This window comes from Pseudorca crassidens, chromosome 8, assembly GCF_039906515.1.
Source record: "Pseudorca crassidens isolate mPseCra1 chromosome 8, mPseCra1.hap1, whole genome shotgun sequence".
Taxonomy (NCBI): domain Eukaryota; kingdom Metazoa; phylum Chordata; class Mammalia; order Artiodactyla; family Delphinidae; genus Pseudorca; species Pseudorca crassidens.
Window position 1 is genome coordinate 10,934,436 of NC_090303.1, and position 16,780 is coordinate 10,951,215.

The 16,780-nt window shown below is 49.3% G+C and overlaps 1 protein-coding gene across 5 annotated transcripts in view; it reads right to left on the reverse strand.

Moving 5' to 3' along the window:
* OGDH (oxoglutarate dehydrogenase) overlaps positions 1–16,780 on the reverse strand; it is a 76,932-nt gene that overhangs the window by 18,271 nt on the left and 41,881 nt on the right. For all 5 annotated transcript variants that reach the window (XM_067745773.1, XM_067745769.1, XM_067745772.1 and 2 more), the window contains 6 exons: positions 13,883–13,998; positions 10,614–10,768; positions 10,328–10,474; positions 9,711–9,801; positions 9,155–9,334; positions 4,856–4,984 (listed from right to left, as the gene is read on the reverse strand). In XM_067745773.1, coding sequence (XP_067601874.1) covers positions 4,856–4,984; positions 9,155–9,334; positions 9,711–9,801; positions 10,328–10,474; positions 10,614–10,768; positions 13,883–13,998 — 818 coding nt within the window. The remainder of the gene's footprint in view (positions 1–4,855; positions 4,985–9,154; positions 9,335–9,710; positions 9,802–10,327; positions 10,475–10,613; positions 10,769–13,882; positions 13,999–16,780) is intronic.

Genomic DNA, 16,780 nt, shown 5'->3' on the forward strand with positions numbered 1-16,780 from the left:
GGAGAATTCTGATGAGCATTTACAGAGAACCTTGATCAATCCCAGGGTCCATCTGGGTCTGGGTCTCCCCATAGGGAAATGAGGGTAGGGACCAGGTAAGACAGTGATCATAATATGAACATTACAGCTAGAACACCACAGAAAGTGAACTGCTTCGAAGTTTTGAGACCTCAGTCCCCCAGCTGCCCTCCCCAATATCCACCACTGTTACCAACTTCATTTTTTAAATTTTATTTTTTAAAAATATTTATTTATTTATTTGGCTGTGCCGGGTCTTAGTTGTGGCATGCGGGATCTAGTTCCCTGACTAGGGATTGAACCCAGGCCTCCTGCACTGGGAGCTCGGAGTCTTAATCACTGGACCATCAAGGAAGTCCCTGACTTCTTCATCTTTAAACACATATGGTGGGTGTACGCATACCCACCCACTCACACACACACACAGAGATGCAGCTATACTCCACGTTCTGCTCTGCACTTCTTTTCCCCACTTAACGTACCTTATAGTTCATTTCGACAGTATATATAGATCCTACTCTCTCAAATGGTTTTATTACACTGCAGTTGCAGTTAACTTACATTAGTGCTTATTTATGGGCCAGGCACTATTCTGAGCACTTTATGTATATTAATTTCTATGTATTAATTCATTTAAGCCTTGTAACACATGGATGGATACATCATAAACTACTTAACCAGCTCCCTACTGATGTAGTGGTAGAAACTCTGGTTTCTAGTCTTGCTGCAGCAGTCATAGCTTCCCCACAATGCCCCTCCATATTATTTACTTATTTCAGTTTTGTACATTTATTTTTTCTTCCAGTTTTATTAAGATATTAATTGTGCAGCAGTGACATATATATTATGTACATATTATAAATATATATATATATATTTTGGGCCACACTGTGTGTCTTGCAGGATCTTAGTTCCCTGACCAGGGATCAAACCCTAGCCCTGGCAGTGAAAGCACCGAGTCCTAACCACTGGACAGCCCGGGAATTCCCCAAGTGATATCTTTAAAGAAGACATTTGGGAGTGAGTGTACTAGTAGGAAAACCCCACAAAGTGGAACTGCTGGGTTTGAGAGCCAGAGGGGACGCGAGAGGCAAATGGTCTATCCTGGTTGGAGCCCTGTTTCCTTCAACCCTGAAGCTCTGTCCCTGGCTGCCCCCATCCACGCCACTACCCCTGCTCCCACATGTGCTGGGCGCTCTGCAGCTTTCAGGGCTACTGCGTCAACCTGCAGATGCAGCTGGGTGGGCCTGAAGGCCCCAGATTTGGCTAACTAAGGCCCTCACCCAACCCGGACTCTGCACCTTCTTCCTTGTCCCGTTTTCAGTGTCTTCCCCACCCTATTAAATTTTATCCGGTGCAAAAAAAAAAAAAAAGGAACAGGGGGCTTCCCTGGCAGCGCAGTGGTTGGGAGTCTGCCTGCCGATGCAGGGGACATGGGACATGGGTTCGTGCCCCGGTCTGGGAAGATCCCACATGCCACAGATGGCTGGGCCCGTGAGCCATGGCTGCTGAGCCTGCGTGTCTGGAGCCTGTGCTCTGCAACGGGAGAGGTCACAACAGTGAGAGGCCTGCGTACCGCAAAAAAAAAAAAAAAAAAAAGGAACAGGTCTGATTGTTGGAAGTTCTTTTCATTCAGCTGAAATCTGCTGCTTCCTGGTAACTGCTATGCATTGGTGCTGACTCTGCCCATTATATTCCTTGCTTTGTGAAGCATTCATTTATTTGAAAACAGCTCTTATGCTTCTAGGAGTCTTCCATCTTCTGGGCTACATGGTCACGGCTTCCTTTTAGGGTAATTTTCCAGACACTATGCCATCCTAAGACTCTCTCCTCTGGACACAGTCTCACTTAAGTTCAACCAAAATGCTTGACCTTCTGTCATAAGAAGTTTGACAAACCAAAGGCTTACCTGTACTGCATTTGTGTAATGTGATTCTTTTTTTTTTTTTTTTTTTTTTGTGGTATGTCGGCCTCTCACTGTTGTGGCCTCTCCCGTTGCAGAGTACAGGCTCCAGACACGCAGGCTCAGTGGCCATGGCTCACGGGCCCAGCCGCTCCCGGGCATGTGGGATCTTTCCAGACCGGGGCACGAACCCGTGTCCCCTGCATCGGCAGGCAGACTCTCAACCACTGCGCCACCAGGGAAGCCCATGTAATGTGATTCTTAAATTGAAATACTGTTAAATGTTTATATTGCCAAGACGGAAGGTTTCAAGTCAATGAATAAGAAATAAAAAACTAGAAAGAGAAGACTAAATTAAACCCAAAGCAAGTAGAAGGAAAGAAATTGCAAAGAGCAGAAACCAATGAAATAGAAAACAGGAAAACAACAGAGAAAATGCAATGAAACCAAAGCTGTTCCTTTGAAACCAACAACAAATCTATATAACCGAGAAAAAGAGAAAACACACAAATTACCAGTATTAGGAATGAAAGAAGGGATAAAACAACAGGCCCTAATAAGAGAACATTGGAAACTTTATGCTCATAAATTTTACAACTTAAATGAAATGAAAAAATTCCAGACAGAAGTAACCAGAGCTCACTCAAGAAGAAACAGATAACCTGAATAGTCTTGCATTTACTAAAGAAATGGAATTTACACTTAGAAAAAAGTGCTCATAGGGACTTCCACTTCTGGAAGATGGAGGAGATGTACCTTTCCCTCCTTCTCCTGCTAATAAGTACAATTAAAAACCCGAGGCATTATATATATAAGACAAACACTGAAGGCAGACAGAAGCAAGCAGATCAGCCGGGGACCTCCGGTCCCGAGGAACGACTTGTGATCATTCCCAGGGCTATCTTTTTGCCTCATACAGTCGAGATTTAGGGTTAGGGAAGCAGGCAACTCAGAGACGCCAACAGGCATAGCAAAAAGACGTTTCAAGGAAAGTGGCTCTCTCTGGCCAGAAGACCAGGAACAGGCCACCTAGCAGTACAGAAGATTTTTAGACAATCATCACCCTGCTGCAGCCAACCCCACAGAAAACACCGTGGCCACCCCCACTTGCCCCAGCAAAGGCCCGGTGTCCCCAGCAGCCCCCCTAGGCTGCTGGTAATTAGGCAACCACTCCATCCCTGGTATTAGTGGAGGCTACTTGGGAAGCAGTAACAAAGCACCCTTGACCCACCCTCCGTCCCCTCACTTCCCTGGGTATCAACAGACCTGGGGTGGGGAACCTGGACCCCTACCCCACCTGGCAGTAACAAGTGTCCCCCAACCCCGACCCGAAATGTCCAGAGGACACCTCCTATAACAGGAGATTTAAATAAGATTCTGAGTTTCATAACATATCCTCAAAATGTCTGGTTTCATAAGAAATCACTTGTTATACCAACAACCAGAAAAATCTTAGCTTGAATGAGAAAAAGCAATCATTAGAAGCCAACACTGAGATGACACAGATTTTAGAATTACCTCACAAAGACCATAAAATTAAAATTCATAAAATTCAAAGCAAACTTCATAAAAATACCTCAATAAAAATTATGAACATTCCTGAAATACATGAAAAAATAGAAACTCAGCAAAGAAACAGAAGATACAAGAAGAACCAAGTGGAAACTTTAGAGTTGAAAAAACAAACAAACAAACAAACCCCCCCCGGGGGGGGGTGGAAATCAGGGGAAAAAACCCCAAACCTGAATGGAGGTGCTCTATAGCAGAATGGAAGGGAGAAAGGAAAGACTCAGAGAACTTAAAGATGGAACAGAAATTACCCAATCTAAACAAAAGGAGAGGGACTTCCCTGGTGGCGCAGTGGTTAAGAATCCGCCTGCCAATGCAAGGACCACAGGTTCGAGCCCTGGTCTGGGATGATGCCACATGCCGCGGCGCAACTAAGCCCGTGTGCCACAACTACTGAGCCTGCGCTCTAGAGCCCGCGCGCCACAACTACTGAGCCCACATGCCACAACTACTGAAACCCACGTGCCTAAAGCCCGTGCTCCACAACAAGAGCAGCCACCGCACTGAGAAGCCCGCGCACCACAATGAAGAGCAGCCCCAACTAGAGAAAGCCCACGTGCAGCAATGAAGACACAACGCAGCCAAAAATAAACAAATAAATTAATTTTAAAAAAAGAATAAATAATCAAAAAAACCCCCAAAAAACCGCACCAAAAAAACCCAACCAATCAACCAAGCAAAAAACTCCTGGGATGGAATTCACCTGACTCTGGAGACTACTCATGGAAAAACTTTTTTCTTTAAAAAAAAAAAATCCCCCTGTGTCTTGGGCTTCCAATCCCTGTGAATGGTCTTTGCTGTACTCTTCCAGATTGAAGACCATTCCTGTTAGCATCTCAGCCCCTACCCAAAAAGCAGTAAAGACTCTCTGTGTTTGGTCATCTGTTTAAAACACAGTTCAGAGGTTGTTTTTAGACCTTTCTCTTTCCTTGGCACCTTTTCAATATCTATTTTATGAAACAACCTATAATGAATTATTTCCATTAAAATTAATATTTTAAGAATATATACCACATGAGAAAACACTGTGGTAAATAAGAAGTGGATATAAAACTGTGTGTATGGAACCCAGTTTCTTAAAAGAGGAAAGCCACCTATATGCTTGTGGATATGGAAGAAAATATTCTGAAATAACACCATGATCTTAAAACACTGTAATTAAAATCTCTCCACTTTAAAGAAAGTTTCCTGTTTGTCCAAGTTTATTAATCAGAAAACAACAAATGTATTAAATGATGAAACCATGTCATTCTAAGTAAGGCTGATGTGAGCGTAGAAGCCTCAGGAGAAAGTCTAATTGATGCTGTGGCCTCCACAGCCTTCTCTGCTGCAAAGACCCCAGAGCCCGCCTGGAGCCCAGGTTACCTGGTTGTTGACGACCACGTGGACAGTGCCGTGAGTCGTGTAGGACGGCAGGTCACTCAGGTGGAAGGTCTCGTACACGATGCCCTGGCCGGCAAACGCAGCATCCCCGTGCAGAAGGATGGACATGACCTGCAGACATGCAAAGGAGACCCCAAATGTGACATGGTCCTGACCACCACGTCCACAAGGCACACTGGAGATTCAGTCACAATCCACTTTTCAAAAAATGATGTATTTTGAGATAATTTCGAACTTAGAAAGAAAATGGCAGGAAGGCACAAAGACCCCCCAGGCCCCCCCAGCACCCCCTTCCCCCTGAGAATGTGCTCCACGAGGGTGCCCTCCATGTCTGCACACCAGCCACCCTGCCATCATCTGCTGCAGAGCCAATGCCCATCACCCCTGAACCCACCACGCAGGACCCTCTCATCAGGAAAGCAATGCTGGCCCAGACCCCACGTGGACGTGCTCTTAGGGCCACGCCTCTTTAGCCTCTCGACCTGGAGCAGCCCATTGTGTCTCCCGTCTCCACGTCGCGGACAGGCCTTGGGCTCTGATGGTCCTGTGTGACCAGACTCAGGAACGGTGCATTCCGTACCAGGGGATGCCAGAGCTGGCCTACCCCACGTGGATGAAGTTGACTTGGATCACATGGACAGGTAGCTGTCTGTTTCTCCCTTTTTTTTTTTTTTTTTTGGTCACGCTGCGCAGCATGTGGGATCCTAGTTCCTCAACCAGGGATCGAACCTGCACCCCCTGCAGTGGAAGTGCAGAGTCTTAACCACTGGACCGCCAGGAAGTCTGTGTTTCTCCCTTTAAACTTGCCATTTCTCCTCGGTAACGAGAACAGTGAGGAGAACTTCTAGATCTTGCTCCTTACCACACCTCCACCCACCCAGCAGCCTGAGCGGCACCCCGGGATGCTGCCAGGTGTCACTCCTGCCTTCACGCGCTGGCATTCCATAAAAGCTTTCTCTTCTCGACTTTTATTTATTTGTATTAATATGTGCTCCCGGATTCCTGTTTTATTCAACTGGCTGTAACTGACCAGTATCTGTAGTTATTTGGATGCTCACACTGCCCCATACTTGGCGTGGGGGTCCCGTGCCATCTGGACAGGCCCCATGGCTCGTGGGGGCCTCCGTGCTTTCTGGCACAACAGAGATTTCAGCCCCCTGCTGCACTGTTCCTGCCCAGCCCTGGAATCAGACACTTCTCTAAGGAGCCTGGTTCCTTCAGTGGAGGACGGCACTGAAGACTAGTATTTGTGTGCTCATCACCACTAGAAACATCACACTTCTAGGCTCTTCCAGCACAGAGCCAAAAACCAGAAGCACGGGTTCACGCACACAGAGATTTCTAAATCTGTACACTGCACAACTGTGATGCCTCCAATTCCAACCCTTTTTCTGGGCCTTCCTCCTTCCGCGTTTATAAACATCTCCTACCCCGTGAGACACTGTTCCCACTGTCCTCAGCACATTACCTGTTTGCTTGGTACAGCCCCACGGCCCTGCCACCCCTGCTCCTTGACGCCCTCTTGCTGTGTTTACTCAGCTCCTGTCACCTCCCTGGTCCGCAGCGCCAGGAAGAGAAGGTCCACGTGCTCTTCAGGGACAAAAATCTAGATTTTTTTTTTTAGCAGAACCCCATGTGTCCTGCCCTGAGGGACACAGGGACACTGTCTGGGACGGGTGGAAGTGGACACAAGTGTCGGGTCTGCGCAGGGACCTCCTCAGAGGATTGCAGCCTTGCCAGGGCCCAAACGACCGGGGGACACGGTGCCTCTTCCTGCTCGCCAGGACGCGCGTTTCTCTGCAGAGCCTTCTCTGTACAACCTCGGCCTTCTGCCGTCGGGCACCTCAGGGTCAGCCTCCCCTCTCCTCACGCTGTTTCTCTTGATCTTCTGGAGAAGCTGTATTGTGCCCCTTGCTAGGCTGCACTCGGTCCCTTGTGTTCCTCAGCACAGCGCTGCTTGCTAAAATCACACACCCTGGCGGCCCGATCTGGACCCAGGTAGGAGCGGGCCTCCATCCGTGGCAGGCCACCCGCGGCGCTAGGGAGCTGCTTTCCCACATGAATGGCCCAAGGGCCACATCAGCCCTGAGCCAAGCTGGGTCAGGCTCAGTCTTGCACCAGGTTATAGAACAACCTTGGCCACATTTATAGAAATTACATAGTTTTTTTCTGAAACACTGAAGGTTATGTAACAAACACTCCAGCTCCCTGGATTCTGGGTTTAACAGAAATCAGATAATTGCCTAAGGGTTTGGGAAGAGTAGCCAGGAGAGCAGGTGTGAAGGACTGGTGGGGTCTGGACCCGCCCGCTGAGCACTGGCAAGGGTGGGCTCAGATAGAGGGGCGGGGGCAGGGGCCTGGAGGGATGGGCCGTCCACGCCAGGCAGGGCACTCCCATGGACAGGGCACTCCCTCAGACAAGTGCCTGGTGACCACACAGGGCTAATCAGCCTCTCCTGGCCTCACAGGATGGATTGCTGTGATCATCTGAAGCATGTTAGACACCCTCCACCACTTCTCCCTAGTTCTTTCATTCCTTTTCAGGATGTCTCCAGCATTCTAAGCAAGCGATGCTGGAGTGGCTTTTCGTCTGTAATTTATGAACGTGGATGTCACAAAGTTTTCTGCAATCCTGTTCCCTTCCCTGGCCCCAAATGCCTGGGCAAGGGTCCCAGCCACAGACAGCGGAAATGCTGGAGGCACTGGTCACTGATGCTGGTTTCCTCCCTATCCGTCCCCGGCCAGTGTCACTGGTGGTCTCGGGGGCTGCACAGGAAGCCACTTTCTACCCTCTTGGAGTTTCTGAGGCACCATCCAGGCCCCCAAGCTCAGCAAAGTAACTCTCATGTCCCGACACCCTCCCCGTGGGCCACACTCTTTGTGGTGCAGGAACCACTTCCTGTTCCCAATGCCACCTCTAGTCGGGATCCCGTTACCCTCTAACTGTGCAAACACAGTACGAGTAGACTCACAGTGTTTTCAATTATAGAACCTAGTAGACTAATGCTTGGTTCCACCTCTAAAAAGTCTGACCCCTCTCCAGGGCACCCCTGGGCCAGGCTGCCCTGCCCAGCTCCTCCCTGCTCTGCCCACAGCACAACCCCACCTCCATCCTTGTCCTTCTTTCATCTCCAGAGAATGTCCTTTTCTTCCCATCTACCTAAATCCTGCTGTTTCTTTAATTAAATATGACAACTACCTACTCTATCGATGAGAGGATTTGACTGCCTTTCATTCCACTTCCTTCCACACCCATATACCTCTTCTGAAGTTCTTTACCAGTGAACCTGCAGCTTTACATCACATTGTGTATGTTCTGTTAGCTTCCTCACATATGACCCTATTTCTAGGAAGAACAAGAGATGCTTGAGAGTAGGGTGGTGATGCTGACTTTGAACATGCCCCAGAATGCACACGCAGACATTACAAAAACTTGATTTTTCTTATTGCTTGGCTTTGAGGTTATCATTAAGTAATAAGAACTGTACAATTTGTTACAGACAGACTTCTACTTTGAGGTTAAACAAGGACAAACAGTTAAAATCCATTGAGGATTTCTATACTTAAGTAGGCTGTCCAACCAACATTAAACATTCAGCGTCACACACCTGGAAAATGCCGGTACCAGGGCCCCCCGGAACTCGAGCTGTTCTCCATCTCTAAACGGTGCCACCCTGCTACAAACTCGAACACCTCTCCTCCCATCTGTATTTTTTTTTTTTTTTTTGCGGTACGCGGGCCTCTCACTGCCGTGGCCTCTCCCGTTGCGGAGCACAGGCTCCGGACGCGCAGGCTCAGCGGCCACGGCTCACAGGCCCAGCCGCTCCGCGGCATGTGCGATCTTCCCGGACCGGGGCACGAACCTGCGTCCCCTGCATCGGCAGGCGGACTCTCAACCACCGCGCCACCAGGGAAGCCCCCCATCTGTCAGTTTTACAGTTCCTCCTTTAGGCTCACCCACATCTTTTCCTTAAGACTCTCTCCTCCTGTTCAGTGACAAAGGCTCTTTGTCCGCCATGATACTGTACAAGACTAGCTTCTCCACAGGTGTGGTGACAATGAAAGCAATCTACTCCCCACCTAGCTCTGGTGGTCACAACTTGGAAGGAAGCATTAACTGTAACGGATTAATTTATTAATACTATGGCTACTCTTTCAAGATCCATTCAGAATATTTTGTTAAATTCCAGAAACATGAGGTCTGGGACGTGCCTGAGGCTGTGAGCCGGTCCTGGACCATGTGGCCTCAGGGCTGCCCCTGGCCAGTCCCCGTGGCCTTACCTTCTTTCCCTCGGTGTCCCCGCAGTAAAACTGCTCAGCTTTGGTCTTGCCCATCACCACGGGATCGGCAGCCTCCAGGTGGGAAGGGTTCGCCACCAGCGACAGGGTGATGTTCCTGTCGGTCACACGGTTGATCCGCCGGTGATACATGCCCAGGTGGTACTTCACGTCTCCAGAACCCTGAAGGTACAAACAGTCAGTCTTCATCCTGGGCGTGGAGATGCTTACTCTTCACGACAGCCCTGTCCTGTGTTACTTCTCCTCCCAGAACCCCCATTCCTGGAAGGATGGAAAGCCTTTCCCCAGAACGGCTCTACCTAGGGCACAGGGAGAAGGTCCCTCAACCAGAGGCGCACATCCCAAACCCCAGTGGGGAGGACTGCGGGGGCTGCCAAGCCTCTGATCTCTTTTTTCTCCAGGAGGTCGGCCACCGGCCACCTCCTTTGTGAGTGGTATGGAGGATCCCAGGCCCAGGTGCTTCCGGAGAAACAAGTGGAACCAGGGTCTGGTGTGGGTCGGAGCTATGCTAGTTTCTAAAAGAAATCAGGTGTCTCACCTCATCAGCTGCCTCCAGCTTTGAGTCGAACTGACAGAAAATCTGCTCCAGCTCCTTCCTGATGACGTTTGCAAGCACGTTCAGCCGCCCTCTGGTACACAGAGGAGCGAGCAGGGCCTGAGCTGTGTTCCAGGCAGCAGGCAATGCTGTTCTAGCCCCTTCCTCCCCCGATGGACAGGCAGTGCCTCGGTTTGCAGCCCGAGAGGAGCTGAGAGCAGAGCTGATGTGGGACACTCAGCCTCTGCTTGCCCGGCACCCAGGGCCACGACGAGGTGGGAGGAAGAAAGGTAGAAAACGGAGAAACACTGCCGGCCTGCGGCGAACGCTCCACCCTCAGCCTCCGCTGCCGCCTCAAGCTGAGGTCTCCGCTCCACGTCACCGAGCAGCCTTCCCTCTAGGTTAACCTCCCTCAGTAGTGATCCCGACAAGGGCATGAGGCCAAGATGCCTGCCTAAAACCACTACGGCCTTGAGTGTGACAGTGGCTACTGAGGGAGGGGGATGCTGTGGCGATGGCTGTCCCAGGACAGGGGTGCAAGTGCGTTCCAGGCGAGCCAGCCTCCTTGCTTGCCTAGTGCCCCACCCCGTGCTCTGGATGCATGAAGGGCAGCCAGGTACCTGTGCGGCATCCCCATGATCACGTAGTCCACTCCGTTCTCACTTGACTTGTCAATGATGGTCTTGAGGGCAGGAATCAGCACCTCGCAGCCTTCGAGACCAAAGCGCTTCTCAGATGACCATTTCCGCTGCAGGAACTCCTCAAACCTGGACAGGAAACAAGCCACTCTGAAGAGCCAAGTCACCAGGGCCAACCTTGCTCTCGTGGGGCTGTGGCCACACTCCAAACCCACCCACCCCTGTCAACAAGCTGTGCCACACTGACGGGACCAGTGCAGCCCCGTACCTGGTAGAGCGCACTAGCCGGGCCAGCAGGGTCCGCTTCTCCTCGTTGGTGAACTGCATGATCCCAGGCGTCTCGAATTTCTGCCGGATCCACTGGCACTGCTCCAGGTCATTGATGAACATGAACTCCACCCCAATGTGCTGGCAGTACGCCATCTGTTTTTCACGCACACACACACAATCAAGGGGATGTCCCCCCAGGTGTGCTGACTGCCCACTCAGCCAGAAGGCTGGCAGGAACAGGTGGCCTCCCTTTCAAATGCAACAGAGCCAGCTGTGATCTGGGGCACCAAGTTTGGGCCCACAACCTCCTCTCACTCCGAACCTGGCCATGAAATACTTCCTCCACAGAGTACAGAGCCCAATAGGCAGGGAGGGGACAGTGAGAACCACTAAGCCGAGACATGCTCCCCTCATGGCGGGAGGACAGAAGCACCAGCCCAGGGACGGGGAAGCTCCTGGGGAAGACAGGTTCTCTGACCTCAAGGTCAGACTGTGCCCACCACCCTGAGAAAGAAAGGCCCTGTGCTGCCAGTGGATATCACAGCTCAGTGGCCACTTAAGTTAGCAGGCTTTTATTTATTTATTTTTAAAATTTATTTATTTATTTATTTATGGCTGCGTTGGGTCTTCATTGCTGTGTGTGGGCTTCCTCTAGTTGCGGCAAGCTGGGGCTACTCTTCGTTGCAGTGTGCGGGCTTCTCGTTGTGGTGGCTTCTCTTGTTGCGGAGCACGGGCTCTAGGCACGCGGGCTCCAGTAGTTGCGGCACGCAGGCTCAGTAGTTGTGGCTCATGGGCTCTAGAGCGCAGGCTCAGTAGTTGTGGTGCACAGGCTTAGCTGCTCCACGGCATGTGGGATCTTCCCGGACCAGGGCTAAAACCCATGTACCCTGCATTGGCAGGAGGATTCTTAACCACTGCTTTTAGGAATTTAAAAAGCAATGCCCTGGTGTGACAATAATTTTTTAAAATTAATTAATATATATATATTGGCCATGCTGCACATCTTGTGGGATCTCAGTTCCCTGACCAGGGATCAAACCCGGGCCACGGTAGTGATACCGCTGAATCCTAACCACTAGGCCACCAGGGAACTCCCGACAATAAGTTTTAGAGCCCACAAATGCCTTTCAACGTCTTCGCAGCAGTCATGCTGACCAAGCACTTAGAGGGCCGGGTTCTGCTTGGTGGTTCTGTCTGTGACCCCCTTTGGTTTTCACAACAGACATGGAAACTGGCTGGCACAGTGCAGGGTGAGGATGCGCCTGGGATCCCAGTGGTGGGTCCAGATGTGACACCAGAGCAGGGGTGGGCACCTCTGCATGTTAATTCTATGATAATGCAACAAAGCGACATTTGCTTGAACTCAAAATAATGGCCAACCACAACGCGCTCGCTATCATCCTAGCCAAGAGGAGGAAAATCTTGCCTAGGGACAAAAAGAGGAAATGGAGCTGGGAAAGACCTTGGTGTTTAAGGTGTTTTCATTAACTCCAAAACTATATTTCCCTGAGGACACCTCATGTGATAAACTGGGAACTTTTAAACTGGATGCACAAGAAGCCCAGGGATGGGGGGTGCTGGCCTGCCTTCCCTGACTTCAGAGCCAGCGCGAGTCACCACTTCCACCGGAGCTGTACAGTGACAGTGCCCTGATCTACTGAGTCGCAGAAGAAAGTGTATTTCTACACAAACACATTTGAGAAAACATGGCCCAGCCACAGCGTCTGTTAACATGAACCTTGAACCTTCCTCCATCAGCTTAAAAAAGGGTGCATCTTCCCTGGGACCCAAGTCTGAGTTGTAAGCCTAGCAGAGAGGAGAGGAAGGGGTGGGGAGAGAGGGGAGGGGAAGGGGAGAGGGGAAGAGAATGAAGGAAGGGAAAGGGGGAGAGGAGGGGGAGGGAGGAAGTGGGGAGGGAAGAGGCGGGGAGGGGGAGGGGGCTCCCTCCTTTACCCATGGAGGCAGGAGAACACGCCCGTGCTCCTTATGCCTGATGGGCAGTATGTCCATTACTGAACAATTAAAGGCTCAAAGGAAATTATCAGGTCAAAAACAGTATGTCTCCATTATTATCAGCATGAATTTAGCTATTAACTTGGACACATAGTTACTGGGCCCCTGGATCATATTTTGTTTCTCCTGTTCTTGGCTCAATCCCCAGGAGAAAAGAGCAGGGAGTTTTAGGTGCCGATTCTTAGCTTCTCTCTCTCTAGTGAGACGTTAGGAAGCCAAGAAATTGCACTCGCTCTAAATATTCAAAGAGCTGCAAGTTGATTATTATGTCATAGGACCAAGAACATACTTAAGCTCTGTCAGCTCACACAGCCGCCCAGTGCACGCACATGTCACGTGTAAACATACCTAACCCACCATCATCGGGTGAGTGTACACAAATATCTGTAAACAACGAGAAGGGGTATTCCGAACTGGGACAAGTCAGAATGGTAGGCTCTCTTGGAAGAGCCCTGGACGTGGGGCCCTCTGGGGACAGGGGGTGCTATGGCTGGGACCCCTGGAGTCCAGGTCCAAGTGTCCACAACAGCCCAACTCCTGGGTTCTGGCACTGGATGAAATGAGAGCCGTGCATGGCTCTCTGCCCCTTTCAAATGCTGGATCAGTACAACCTGGGGCTCGAGCAGTCGCTTGTAAACACAGCTGCGTATCCCTATCTCTGGGAGATTTGTAAAAATGCACATTTCCAGGCTCCAAAACCAGAGCTGACTCAGTTGGTCATAGGTGGGCCAGGAATCTCCCCAGGCGTTCCTATTCAAGTTGGCTTGGGAATGACACCCTTTATTTACCTAATGCTTTAGGACACTTTTTTTTTTTTTTTCTGGTACGTGGGCCTCTCACTGTTGTGGCCTCTCCCATTGCGGAGCACAGGCTCCGGACTCGCAGGCCCAGTGACCATGGCTCACGGGCCCAGCCGCTCCGTGGCATGTGGGATCCTCCCGGACCGGGGCACGAACCCGTGTCCCCTGCATCGGCAGGCGGACTCCCAACCACTGCGCCACCAGGGAAGCCCAGGACACATTTTTTAAAGTCGGAAGCAAAGTCTACATTTTGTTATGGTTGATTGTAAAAATAAAAAAAACATGGAATTTCATCAACAAAATAGCAAAAAACAGAACAAAACAATTCCCCTTCCCTTACATTAAAAAAATATATAGGATCAAGAGAAAAACAACCTAGTCTGGAGGCCTCCGGCCAACACAAGTTTTTAGCAAGTCCACTGGAGTTTTCTGGAAATGACTTGTGTTTTCTTACCTCCAGGCGCCGGATGATCTCCCGCAGCGGAAGGGCCGACTCCTGTCCGCCGATGAACGTGGTGGTGGGCAGGTGGAAGACCTTGTCCAGGTCAGACTCGTCCAGGCCGTAGAACCCTACGGGGGTGAGGAGAGATGGGCACAGCCATACGGGGGCCACAGTTTAGGAAAAGGGGGAGGGACTCCCCAGGGGAGAGAAAAAAGAACAAAATCATAAAAACCTCTGTTATGTATGAAAATAAATACTATATTACAGCCAGAAACACAAAGTTTAGCAACAAACAGAAGCTGAGTATATTACTGGCATCACAGGTAAAGGAGAATAAATTCATATGATGCATATATTAGTCCAGTGCACCAATTATTCATAATTTAGAGAAAAATGTATTTCAAGGCCCCACAGACACAAAGCGATTTAGGTTTGAAAAGGCACTGGGTAAGTCAATCAGAAAGCAAATGAAAAACAGTTAAGGAGAGAATTCAAGTAGAAAATGAGGAACTGGACTAGACTAGGTCATATATGTCTTAATGGTGATGGCATTTGTATGTGGTGAGTGGAAGCTAGGAGACTGAGAAGTGAGGGACAGTCACCAAGAAGCCCAGTGGCCTGCGGGAGAGCTGCCAGGCAGCAGGGCAGAGGCTTCCACAGCCACCTCTGATGAAGGACGGCACCATCTCCTGGAAGACCTCCAACTGCACATAAAGACCCATCCTCCAGACAGCGCTCGTAAGTCACAGATCTGATTATCGCTCTCCCCAGTCCAAACCGACACGTATTTACTGACTAATTGCTAAGGAACCGACTATCACTGACTCATCACCGCTATTTGCTGAGCACCACGTGCAAGGTGCCTCCTCATCTGAAAGCATATTTCAAACTGACAAACACGTGATGGAGCGGAGGGGCTCTTTCCAGGGCATTATGCGCTTGTTTCATGTTGCAATAATTATCAAAGGGGAAGAGACTTGGAGGAAAACTGCCCAGTGACACTATAGGTTAGGCTCCCACCCACAAGATACTGGCTGGAGTGAGGCAAGGTGCAGTTCACAATCCCAGACGCCAGGATGAAATGTGAAACGAGCACCCACAGTCTCTAACACCTGACTGTGCAAGATCAGACAGTCTCCCATTTCCTGGCCTAATTAAGTGTAAATAAGACAGAGGGCCCAGTAAGGGACCCAAGCAGTCGCTTGCAAACACAGCTGTGTATCCAAATCTCTAGGGAATTTGGGAGACTTGTAAAAATGCACATTTCCAGGCTCCAATGCCAGGACTTGACTCAATTGGTCATGGATGGGCCATGAACATCCCTGGATGATCCTATTCAAGCTGGCTTGGGAACCACAGCTTTTATTTATCTAATGCTCTAGGACACTTTTTTTTTTTTTAACTTTTAAAAGCAAATTCTATGTTTTTCAACCTTTTTTTGTTTTATTAAAACAAAAGCAACCTGGCTTTTTTTCACCTTGGGGTGGTGGTGGTGATGGTAGAGTGGCTTGGTTAAGCTATGCACCCGTTTCCTGCTGTTATTCTATCAAGAATGAGGATGGGCCATCACGTGGGCCTGATAAAGCATGGCTCTGGCCCTTCACAGCCCAGCTCTCAGTGTTTATGGAGGAAAACCAGAGTTATTTGGGGGACACTTTTCCTAGCTCATGGGAACACTCAGCAGTGGGGGCTAAGGGAACCGGGGTATCCAAAGAGTGCACACTCTGTTGGGAACAGTTTGAACATTTTGATTGTGGAGTTAACCAACGACCTGTGTGTCCCAGAGGAGAACGTGGGCTTGTCGTGACCTTTCAGCATGAAGAGCCCTTGGCCTCACCACATGTGTGATTCTTCATTTCCATCACCGTGAACTGATCATTCTTGGGCTCTACTACTGAACTTCAAAACTGCTGGCCTTGCTTCTGAGTTCTTCAGTCATTTGACAACTTAAATCTACAGACGTCTGGGAAGGTAGTATAGACATATGCCTACCTATTCCCCCACCAAGTGCAACTAAAAACCCCAGATATCATATATAAAACAAATGTAAGATGACGCCAAAGGGTGGAGAAAAAAGCCAATCAGCCAAGGAGGTCCCTAGGTTTCCTTTTGGGCTCCCATATCCCAGACTTGGAGCAAAGAATGTGGAAACTTCTACAGGTGTAGACAGAAAAAGCCCCAACAAAAGCTGCTCTCTTTAAAGGACCAGGAGAAAGGCAGCCTCGCAGGACAGAAAACTTTTAGACTGTAACTGCTCTGTTCCACCCAAACATACGGAACACACTGCAGCCCCATCAACACCCTTGTCAGGCTGCAGTGCACTCTGACCTCTGACCCCACCCAAAGGTTTCAAAGAAGGCCCAAGAGGAAGCCCAAACTTTCATTCCCTCTGGGAGGTAATGCACTAGCCCACTCCCCCACCCTAATGTCAACAGAGACTTTGGGGCCCAGAATGTCCATCTCCACCGGGGAGTAACTAGGTGGGCCCCTCCCTACTGCAGTGTTCAGAGGAGCCTTGCTATAACAAAGATTTCAACAAGATCCCATCTCATAATACCCAAAACGTCCTGGTTTCAATATTAAAAAAAAAAGAAAAATCACTTATAACAAGAACCAGGAATATGTCAGATTGAACGAGAAAAGATAATCAATAGACACTAAGATGTTAGATTATCTAAGATTCTCAAGAAGCCATTATCAAATGATTTCAGTGAGCAATTAAAACATGAGACATGAAAAAAAAAATTAAGTCTCAGCAAACACACAGAAAGTCTCTGCAAAAAATTAAGATACAAAGAAGCACAAAATGGGAAATTTTGAAACTGCAAAATATAATAACCCAAATTAAAACTTAATAAACGGGCTCAATGGCATTATCAGAGGACAGAGGATCAGTGAACTTAAAGGGAG